Below are 11,924 nucleotides of genomic sequence, written 5' to 3' on the forward strand. Positions count from 1 at the left end.
TCCTCCTGGGTCGGGGAGGAAATGAGGTTAATACTGTGATTATAGCAGAGCGATGACGGGGCCTCAGAGGGCCATTTCACATATAATGATACCACAGCCCAATGCGACAACATACAGTTGTTAAAATTATTGTTTACAGGCACTTCCACCCTCATCATTTCTTTTAACACCCTGTGTTATCTGTATCTTATCTTTGTTTCTGCAGTTTCTGAATAGTTTGTGTTTCTGTTTCGGAGGCTTTCATCTTTGTTATGCTTCCTAAAAGCTTCAGTGTGGAAATGTGAAAAAAAAAACAAGGATAAACTGCACTCAGTTTTTAAAAATCCAGCCTTTGAATTTTAAAATATCATTAATTGATATTTTTTGCCATTTGAGAGCAACAGAACAAGTGTAATTAACACGAAGTTATTAACACTGTGTGTTAGTCTCTGGTTTATTTCCACATTCAGCAGATACTCTAACATTCACTGAGAGTCATGGTTCTGGCCACTGGACTAATTTAAGTCTCCTTTTAGTGCCTCACCATCGTCTGAAGGAAATGACCGAACCTTCAGTGGTTAAAGTCAGCACTTTGGTTGCAGTGTGGTTTATTACAGCTTTATTACTGCTGTTTCTCTAGAAGCTGGTTTGATGGGAGCAGTAAGAGTGAACCACAGCAGTGAAGCTAAGGGTTGTAAACCCAGAACAAACTAGCCAGATAAAAGCTACAAAATACAGAGCACTATTATAATGTGGCTTTTCTTTGTTATTCATCTATTTTATCAACCACTTATCCGGTTCAGGGTCGCGGGGGAGATGGGGTGAAGGGCAGGGTACGTCCCGGACAGGTCGCCAGTCTTTCACGTGGCTGATACAGAGAGACAGACAGCTATTCACGCTCATGTTAGCATCTACAGCCAGTTTTGAATTGGAATTTATCTAACGAATATGTCTTTAATACAAAATATTAATAATTAACACAGCGTTAAAGCCAGAGCTGCAGCAATCAGAGAAAACTGGGCCCCTGACTGAAGCCAGAGACACAATTAGTAATAAAGGTAATAATGATTTCAATTCACCAGATTCTTCTTATTAAATAGCTATTGCTTATTAGCCAGCTACTTTCACTTCTATATTCTGTGTATATTTGCCATTTTTAATCTTTTTGAGAGTATCGTAGCAAATTCTTCAGCGCCACAGACAATTACTTCATACAGCCAAAAAATGACTGGAGCTGACAACGTGGCTTGCAACTGCGCAGATAGCATGCCCGTGCATAAAACTGACCAATTGGATGTTTAGAAATGTACCGGCTGACTCAGACTGTATGTTTGTAGCCACGGACGGGGTAAGCAGTCTGCAGGCCCTGCAGGTTTAGTCAACAGATATTGTAGATAGATGCAATTACACACTCAAGCCTGTTCACACGTCTACATACAAAAGTAAGCACACTCCTGCAAACAAGCAGTGTGTACTGATAATGAGCTTTGGTGGTGTACTGATGCGTGCGTGCTGTTGGCACTGCTCTGATACCACGTCAAACACAAGTTAATGAGAGAGAGTTGGTGTGTGTGTGTGTGTGTGTGTGTCTGTGTGTGTGCAGTATATTGGAGTGGTGTTCCATGTATGTGTGCAATTTTATGTGTGTACAACTCTGTGTGTGTGTGTGTGTGTGTGTGTGTGTGTGTGTGTGTGTGTGTGTGTGTGTGTAAGCATCAAGGCGGACTGCGCTGTTGAAATGACACACTCGTGGGACAGGCCTGTCAAGAAAACTCACTCCACTCTCTTCACTGATCTCTCTCTATTACAAACACACACACACAAACACCCACACAGACACACAAACATGCAGAATAATCACCATTAACCAGTGACTCAAAACCTTTCCACTTCCAGCCAGTGAGAATCTGGCAGAGCGGCGGTACATTCACCTTTGCTTAAACGAAAAAAGAGGAGAGAAACTGTTGAAGGTGTTACAAGCTGAAAGCTCTTCACCTCCCAGTGAGACCTTTCAAATTATCAGCGTCTATAAAATCGAACTTCACTCCTTTTTGTAAAATGTTCAAAATTGAGGCTGAAAAGTGTTTTTTCACAAGCTGCTTTTTTTTTCTCTCTCTTCATTTTTGTACTCGAGAGGGTGCTTTTCGCTCTGTTTAATTTCCCCACTGTGTGTCTTTGTTTGGGTGTTAATATGAAGGCGCTTTCATCCTCTTTGGTTTTTACAGGAAATTAAGATACTAGAATTACTGCTTTTCCTCTTTCATCACATAGAAGGGCTAACACACACACACACACACACACATGCTGAATTTCAGAGAGATACATAAATGTGTACAGATCTACACACGTTTAAAAACCGCAGGGCTTTGTAAGCCTGGCTTTTCCCTTTTTTGTTGTTATGAATATAGTTGACTCCGAAGCAGACAGGAAGTACCCTGGACAAATATGGAAATGTTCTACATGCTAATGTGACTTTTCCAAACAGGAAGGCCAATTCGAAACACATGGGGGGAAAAAAGGCAGGAATATGTATTTGAATTTGTTAACCTCCACCCATGCAGATGTTTGTTAACAGACTCTGAAACTGCAGAGACGTCTTCCTCAGAGAAAATCCAAACCGAATGGCTGAATGGTCCAAGAGGAAGCAAAGAAAATGTGTTTAAATTGCTGCGTTTGTTGGTTTTAAATCACCGTTAATGTAAATAAACATTTCACACCACCAGGAAACATCATAAAAACACAAATAACTAATAATCACAATTGCAATGAAGCAAATTTTTACAAACGTCTCCCTCGAAATTGCATTATTTGTTAGTCATCATGAAGCCATTGCGACCGTAAAAACACTGCAGCGGCAGATGGGAGGCTGCGTCTTCACATCCCCATGATTGAGATTTTCAAATGTTTTTGTTGTGAAACACTCGACGCCTTCGGGATCTGAAACTTGAGCAACAAGCTGTAAAACTTTATCGTCTCTTTCGGTGATGAGAAGGGGAAACATTCAGCACAATGGCGGTAAACACAGATGGGCCCTAATCAGGAGACACAACCTGATGCGAGCTGTGCTTAGTCAATGTGTTATTGTTTCCTTGGATTCTCGGCTCGTTCTGCTGCTCGGGTCGTTGTGCAGAGGCCTGCGAGTACACCGTGATTTATAGACACCATTCCACCCAAGTTTTTTTTTTTTTTTGCAGTTTAGCGTTGAAGCATAGATGTAATAACAAAATACGCTTTCTTACTCTATGTATTACTATGCCTGCTACATTCTGTGCATTCCTATTTTTGGCCTGAATTGGCTCTACTGTATACAGGAGCCATTTATTATTCTGTCACACCTACTTCCTGTGTACACACACTCGCTTTACTTCCAGCATCCATCCTCGGTACATGTATTCAGTGTGCAGGTCGTTAGAAGAAAAAAGGGGAAAAGAAAGTTTCTTTTCTTGTGCCAAAAACTGCTCCACGAACTCATAATCAGCTGCTTAATTCACCAAATACACAACAAAACTACAAGATGTTCGCATGCTGATTACAAGGTCTGCACTGCCAATCAGTAAATCAACTCATGGTGGGCTTGCAATCAGCAAAAGTGGTAATCACTTCTAATCTGTTTAGGAATTTGCCTGAAGAGTTCAGACCCAGAGGACACGATTGTTACGATGTTTTGTGTGTTTTCTGTTTGTCTTTTATTTTCTTGCACTCCACTAGAGTAGCTTTGAATTAACCACAGTTATATTGTGGTTAATTCGAATAATTATATCAATTATATTGATATAATTCTCATTTATCTCCTGTCCACATTTCTTTAAGCTAGCATTTCATTTTGATTGGCTACCCCTTAAGTACAGCAGATGGGTGGGGCTTCTGTGCTCACTGCCAGAGACTTTCAGACGCTATTCAGCAGCTCTAGATCGTTTTGGTAGGTCTGCCACGTCTTCTTTAGTCCTCCACTTGTCCAGTTTCTTACGTTTTTTTTGAAGGACATACAGAATACCAAGGCAAGGCATGCCAAGGTTTCAGCTAATAGGTCTTTAAGATTTATCTTGTTGGTGCAAGAATACTGTTTTATGCCTGTCAAACTGGAATTTTTGACATTTTGCGTGGATTCAACTAAAGAAATAGGAACAGGTTGTGTATGCAACAGGCTGTTGGTGCCTGAAGATAGAGTTTATATTTGGTTCTTTACTGAGGTGTCTGTTATGTGTAGACTCTACACTGGTTCATCCAGAGTTAGGTGACTTTTTATGCTTGAATGATTCATAGGTCAGTGTTAAGTGGCTTAAACAAAAACAAAAATCATTCCTCTTGAAATGGTCAGCTACAGGGACAGGAGTAAAAATGACTGAAAAAGCAGCCAATGTCAGAAAGCCTAGAGAGCTGTTGTTCAAGAAAGTCTGCAGCCTCGGGAGCGACATATAAAGAAATGAGGGTTGGCCCAAGAATTTTGCACGGCACATTTTTAATTTTCCCGGGAACTGACCTATCACGACCACATGGATGAGTGCTGTCTTTGTGTGATACTGTCACGCATCCACAAGAAAAGGAAAAGACTGATGAACATACAGTATAAGTTCAACACAGAAGACCAAAATTCACACTAAATTCTAGACACAGTGTTAGTCCAGCATCCGTGGGAATTATGTTACATTTCTTCACCTCGTGATTTACTTCCAGGCTGAATGTTCGGCACAGATGCACGACGCAGAGTGCCCTTTACATAATGAAGAAAAAGGAAAGTGGGGAAGGACAGAGCGGTAGGCTGTGTTGCATGTAAGAAGAGAGAAAGACTAGAGTTCGCAATTAAAGTTCATCGTTCCATTATTCATAATCAATTCATTCATAACAACACCTTAACCCAATATATTTGCAATTACCGGTGTCTTTCAGTAGTCATCACTCATACGGTACCTGCCATGAACATGTAAATTCAGAATAAGTTTGTTACAGCAGTGTGATGAGATTCCTCACTGCCTTCTCAGGTTGCATCAGTAAACACAACCTCATCGCTATAGCATGCACTGTGTGTTAATCATTTGTTTCTCCCCTGAAGATACACATTTTTACCCCCAGTAAATGCAGGACTGTTAAAATAACCTTCTGTGGTAAAGGCATCATTATACAGCCAGAAACCTTTTAGGGGGAAGGCCATTTTAGGGTAGTTAACTTCACTACTGGAACCACGGTTGTCGTAGTGAGGGTCGGTGCTGGTTTACAGACGATGATCTCTTAAAAGTCCTAAAGGTTATTTATAACTGGCATTGTTAAGTAAGCTGTCGTCCACTCTGTGTGTGTGAGTCAGGATCAGCCTCACACAGTAGTGTCAATAGTGCATTTTTTATGTGATGTATGTTGTTGCATGACTGAGAGACCAGCTAGTGATGTAAATAGTAACTTTCAGTTTAACGCCTTTATCTGGTGCTGCTGCGTGACATGTTATTAGTCAGAATGGACACTTTCATAAAATACAGTCATCAGCAGCTGGTAAAGTAAGCTAGACAAACAGCATTTCCACTTGGATACTATGTTTTTAAAAATAACACCAGCAAGCAACAACAATGCAACGAAGCTACACTACATGAACCTGTGACAAGTAGTTTGGAGCTGATTTAAAATAATAATAATAATAATAATAATAATAGTAGAACATTGTTGAATAACTGTTGGATGGCTGAGCTCACGCTTGCCTCATGAATTGTATTCTCAGGGATTTTGTGGGTTTGGGATGACGTCTGCATGTGCGGTAATTTTAATATTACTCTATTAACAATCCTAAAAAAATTGAGCTAAGCATTCAAAGAATCAGTTATGGTTGTCATCACAGAGCAGTCTCTAACCTTCATTTACACACATGGTGAGAGTGTTTGTATGTGTGTGTGTGTGTGTGTGTGTGTGTGTGTGTGTGTGTGTGTGTGTGTGTGTGTGTGAGAGAGAGGCCGGGAATCAAAGGTGGTGTATTTGTGGCAGCCGCTGAATGATAAATCTGAGATCAAATCAGATCTGGGGTTTGACTGTCCCCCTGCGCTTCGTCTCGTTCTTCTTGTGTAAATATCAGAGGCTTTAAAAGTTTAACAGGCTCTCGGGGTAAACTCTCCAAGGTTACTGTAGGTTTTCCAATTCAGCTTCAGTTTCCAATCTGCTTTTATGATCAGAGCGGCACCAAGCCTTCATAAACGCACAGGACGAATGTGATAGTTATTTGAAGTTTAGCCACAGTCACGGTGTTTGAACGCCGATCTGTGTACCAGTTGTGAAAAATGCATTGACAGAATATTTTCGGTCTAATTAAAATTATATTGTTGTATTGATTGTTGAATGGCGCAAATTAATTAGCAATGATTCTCTGTCGAGTTAAGTCTCTGTTTTGTTTTGCACACTTAACCTTGAAACTTTGAAAGTGAGATGTAACCTGGTTGTTTGCAGACAAACTCATTTGTTGGTTGACATGTTTCATTGCATCTTTGTGTTATAGGCTCAGAAACTGAAGTCGAACTCAAGTGCTGGTGCTGTCCTCTGTGTGGTAAGTTCTTTGTCCATTATCATTGTAATAAACATCCACTGTAAGAATAAGTGCAATCAGACAACTAAAGAGAACTTCTACTTCAAGCTGAATGTCTAACAAATTAAGAGCAACTACATGACTTTAATTAAGGACCAGTATAAAACCTACAGTCACACCAAAACCTTGACATTAAAGTAAAGGTGCAAAATCAACTAGAATTAAAGTCTGTTTCAAATCTCTGCAAGCTGATGTGGTGGTGTACACTCATCATCCACAACACGCTGTCCCTGACCGGTGAAGTAACTGACACTGATAATAATTACAATTCAATGGTTCTGCTGTGAAACCTTGGGTCCTGGTATACACGTCGGTGTTACTGCGCCGCGTCCCACCCACCGAAATGCTGTCACACCTTTCCCCATGGCAAGCAAGCAACAACAGAGAACCCAAGGTCTTCACCTGGGCCCTAAGCTTTCCAGGTTCAAATCCAACCCAGCACAAGATGTGTCCTAACAGTCATTCCCGTGTCCCGCAGACACACAACCTCTGCTGCTAACAAGGCCTTGTGTCCATGTCTGATGGGTCAGAGATATTTCAGTGACCCAAGGGGGACCTGTACTTTTTTTAGACGGGTAGTTTTAATGTTGTGGTCATTTGGAGCATACTGGTTAAAACCGATTTCTTTTGAGATACAGTGTCACACATTGCAAAAACCTACAATGTGTGTTGGGTGACTTCAACTGTTCTGCCCTTTAATTTGAGACAATTTCATTCAAGACCACAAGGCAATTGTCAAGTTATCGTATCATCACTAACTCTAATCTGACCCAGCTGTTGAAGTCTCTGACCTCCATCTGACAGTGATTGCCACGGCAATCCTTCCCGCCTTCTTTGTAAACTCCTGTTCTTTGTAGTTCCTTTGAGGCTGAAATGGGATTGTTGCTTATCTGGTGGCTTTTAAAGTTCACTGTAAATGTCATTGTACAATAATAAGGCACTGTTATGCACTGGACTGACATTTAATAGAGGCAGGGCCAGGGCTTGGGGAGATGACCCAGCCGTTAGCTTGCAGCTTTATTAGCCAAAGACCGCCGGTGAAGCCCTATGTACACATACACGCACATGGTGGCAGATGCAAATTCAAGCACACACACACACACACACACACACAAATCTACTTTTTAACTTTCCACAGTGGCATTTTAGTTATAAAAACAACTTTTTCATGCTTTACTGTGTCATACCACATAAACACAGGAAATTTTAAACAATCTGCTTTTGAACATGAGCATATTAGCAGAATATTAAAATAAAAATCAGTGAATGTTTAGGCTTTTTTTTTAAATTACAGAGAATTCAGCTGCATTGCCTCCCTGTCTACTGTTAATCTCAGAATTTTGATTAGCTATTTTTTTAACCATGCTGAGCTCTTTGTCCGTGTCTGCCTGTCTGTCAGGATCCTCAGATAGATGGTCCAAGTACGTCCAACTCCATCTTGAGAAACTCGGCTTCCTCCAGACGGCCCGAGGGCCCGGCCTCCGTGCTGCCCCCGCTGCTCTGGCTGTGGTACTGCAGCCTGCCGGTGCTCTCCTGGCAAGGAAATTTGTAGCTGCGTCCCTCCTCAGCAACAAACTTCAACAGACTGACAAACACACATTTGTATAAAAAAAAAAGCAAAACAAGGAATTACATCCTTTCTTTTCAGTTAGACCTGTTGTACTTTTATTTTCCCTGGATTCTGTCTTTTAATTCCTACTTTGATTTTTTTTTTTTAATGAATTTTTGAGAAACTGTATTGTTTCTTTGTTTTTGTTTTTTTAGCATTGCTGCTGTGTGCTAAAACAGTGATCTGCTATACATGTTAATTCAAGTTTTGGCTGTGTGTTCACGTTGGCTTAGTTGGAAAAGGGCGGGGTGGGATGTAAAGCTTCTCTATGCACTGCTCACTTGAGCAGGGATGAGAAAATACTCGAAGACTACATTCCAGTAAACCACAGCTGGATGAACACATCAGTTTTCACCCATGTCTGTTTGTGTGTTGAGGCTATAGGTGGGATCTTTCGCTTAAAAGTCACAGTCAGTTCAGTAATGGCTACGTATTATCACTTGGGCAGTCTTTTAGGTGTTATTCCATCTCCTCTGTGGTTTGTGTCTGTTTTGATAATGGCGTGATCTGGTATTTTACATTTTTATGAGCTGAATTAAATGTCACTTGATAAAAATAAATAACTTTTTTTTTCTTCAGGATGAACATCGTTAACTTAAAACATCAGAGTAGTTAGACCATGTGCGCCCAAACTGTCTTTACTGTAGCTCATACTGAACACACGTTGCCGCTGGCAAAAGCACACACAGGCAAAGTCCCGCAAACACGTGACGCACATTTTCACACAGACAGAAACACACTCGGTCCGAGGCTTTCTGCTCCTTTTCCTCACTTTATAAAAAGCAACGTGTTGCTCGGAGATCAAAGGTCGGTACGCTGCTGTGGATGGCTGAATCCACTCCACTCATTAGTGATTGTACATACTTGTAATTGTCCAAGCCATGTTTAACGTTTCCCTGGAGAAGGTAACAGAGAAGCTGCTAAAGTTTTACCTGAATCTTTTTAATTTTTTTGTTTTGATGAATGCCGCTGCATCGAGCCCACAAAAACCCAGAGCTAACAAAAAAAGCAGGCTTATTGTTGTAGAGTGTAATCAGCGCTAACTCATCCCTCCATTGGTCCAAAGCTCAGTTCGTCGTCTTCTGTCATTTCTGTGTTACAACGAATTGCCTCAGTTGTGACACTGTCAAAGCAAGTTCAGGGAGGAAGTGCTAACTTTAAGATGACCATTTGCTAAACCCCACTAACCTCAGTCACTGTCTCTAATTCATTCTAGCATATGACAACAGGGGCAGAATTTCTCTTTTATTTTAGCTAGTAATGGTCTCACTGATACAGGTTATCATCTGTGACTACAGTACCAAGCTTATTTACTTAATGACCTTCACTGGTTAGAGAACCAGAGCCCCAGATTAGGGTTTTACTTGCTGGCTACATGCTAACTCTGCTTCATGGTAGAAGCTGTGCAGCTCAGCTGAAATCTGCTAGATGTTTGCTAGCCTTCACCTCAGCTAACACTTCAGCTGTCTTTGTGATGTTGCTTTTTGGAGCGTTTTTAATGTGATCATATACAACCAATGGCTATGTCCATCTTCTTCTGTGGTGGTCCCAGGCGAGCAGTAACCATCAGCATTGCCAGACATGGAAATAAAGCCTATTTTGTTCGGACCTACCATCATTAATAACACAAAAATTGTTAGCATGAAAGCTAACTTTGGTAAATGTACCTTAGATGAACAACCTCACAGGCAACAAAGAGCAGACTTATGGGTTAAAGAGTCCTCATCTGACAATGTTGTCTGTAAACTAATGTAATAAGCTAATAAAATGCTCATTTGAATAATAAGGAATATTAAATTAAGAGTTAATTTACCAATTTGAAATGGTACACTAGAGTCTTACTCTATAAAGGAGTTAACAATGAGACCACACTTCCAACTTGTCAAATATTGTGTTGCGCTGTCCTGCCCGTCAAACACCTCTTTGTCATGTTGAAGAGACTTTAAAGCTCTGCAGGCCAACTGTGCCCAACAGTACAGGCATGAGTTTAGCAAACGGTCACTTTTGTCTTATGAGCTATATGTAAATCATTAATGGCACTGTGACGCTTCTGTTTTCAGCTTTTCCAGTGGAGGCACATGAAATCTTAGCTTTTCATTTTGACACACTTCTCTGTGGCATGTTCTGCAAACCACTTTAGCCATTTGGACGCTGGCGGGATATTCATGACTCGCTGCTTAGGTTTATGTCGCTTCCTACGACACATCTAATGTATAATAAAACTTCAATGTTATTCACCGAGCATAAACATGGTATATGCACTGTATGTACTTGGCTGAAATTATGAATTGGGCAAATAAATGTCTGATGATATTCTATTTCAGAGCATTGTGAGCTATTTTGACATTCAGATACAACATAGAGTACATTGAATAAGCAAGAATATTGTTTTTTATAACAACTTAAATGTATATTTCTCCCAGTATGTACATGATTATGGAATATTATTGCATCAGAGACAAGGATATCATTATAACTCTCTTACTGTACTTTCAAAACAGCTGTATTTCCTAAGTATACGGTTTTGTACCATAGCCCCATTTATGACATGGCTTAAATATAGTGTTGATAGTTCTTGTTTGTTTGTTTGTTTTTTGGATAAAATTTACACTTATTTTTCTATCTTTTACTAATTTTCGCTATTTTCATGAGTTGAAGTTAATGAGATGGATCTGCTATAGATTTAAATTGTTCTTTCTTATGCTGAAGTAAAGGAAGAGAGAAAACTGATTGCATGGTGTTAGAAATCGATATTTAAAAACAAATATATTCAGTACCATGCCTTTGAAGGATTTTTTTTTTTTTATGGTGTGTTTGAAGACGGTGGGGAATGTGGGATGATTCCCACAAATCGAATGTGTGCAGTTTGGATGGAAAGTTTAAGAGAAATGTTATAAGCTGCTTCACAACGAAAACCCTAACTAGGACTGATTGCATTTCTCAGAACTGTGTCTTACAGTACGGGTGATCATTTTGTATTTAAATCCCAGTGCCGGATCTTCATGGGCCCTGGAATATGAGAGAGGTTCAGTGCTCTCTGTGAAGAGTTCATCTGAGCACAGAAGGCCTCACAACTGGGGGCTCTTCCTCACAGTGTAAGGATCCCCACTTTTGGACTAAACAGTAGAGATGGTAAATACATTTATATTTGCTGTCCATCACAATCCCATCTGTTCTTTAAAAATACCAGCTTTTTTTCTTCTTCTTCTAATTTTTTTTTTTTGGATTTGCAGACTCCCTTAGCTATGTGGCATCATTAACTTCTTAGCTTGTGAAAATGTAAAATCTGTTGTACAAAAAGTTATAATTAAAAACTGTTAAATCACCCAGACTGCTTGTGTGTGATGTTATTTCTCTGAGGGAACATGAAAGCAAGTGGCACGCCCGTGGGAAGGGCAGGTGCCTTAAAGGATTAAAGAAAGTTTGAGGCCATCTGAGGTGATCCTCAGAGGACGATGAGATCGTGTGTTAATGCAGCTGACCCTGGGTTACCGAGCCAGAGGAAACCCGATGATAAAGAAGAAGTCGTCTGAGGTTTCTCACTATTTTTTTTTCTTTTTTTTTTTTTAAGCTTGGCCCAACTGGCATGAAGAGGAGGGGTCACACCATACCGAGTGAGCACACAGTGATACTGTATTATCCAGGGCGCCACGCTGAGAAATAGAAATGGGGGCACAAAAGGGTACGAACATCCCGGAGAGCTTTGGGCAGATTCTGGGTCTAAAAAGAAAAACCTTCAAAACAAGAAGACAGCAGAATCCACACTGCTGTGAACAGTTT

The 11,924-nt window shown here is 40.4% G+C and overlaps 1 protein-coding gene across 2 annotated transcripts in view; it reads left to right on the forward strand.

Annotated features, from left to right (window-relative positions):
• The window catches only part of gfra1a (gdnf family receptor alpha 1a), a 103,463-nt gene extending 91,994 nt beyond the window's left edge, over positions 1-11,469 (forward strand). For both annotated transcript variants that reach the window (XM_030748337.1, XM_030748338.1), the window contains 2 exons: positions 6,449-6,496; positions 7,935-11,469. In XM_030748337.1, the coding sequence (XP_030604197.1) occupies positions 6,449-6,496; positions 7,935-8,087 (201 nt within the window). In that variant the 3' untranslated portion in view covers positions 8,088-11,469. The remainder of the gene's footprint in view (positions 1-6,448; positions 6,497-7,934) is intronic.
• The last annotated feature ends 455 nt before the right edge of the window (positions 11,470-11,924 follow it).

The sequence above is a fragment of the Archocentrus centrarchus genome, chromosome 15, assembly GCF_007364275.1.
Source record: "Archocentrus centrarchus isolate MPI-CPG fArcCen1 chromosome 15, fArcCen1, whole genome shotgun sequence".
Lineage (NCBI taxonomy): Eukaryota > Metazoa > Chordata > Actinopteri > Cichliformes > Cichlidae > Archocentrus > Archocentrus centrarchus.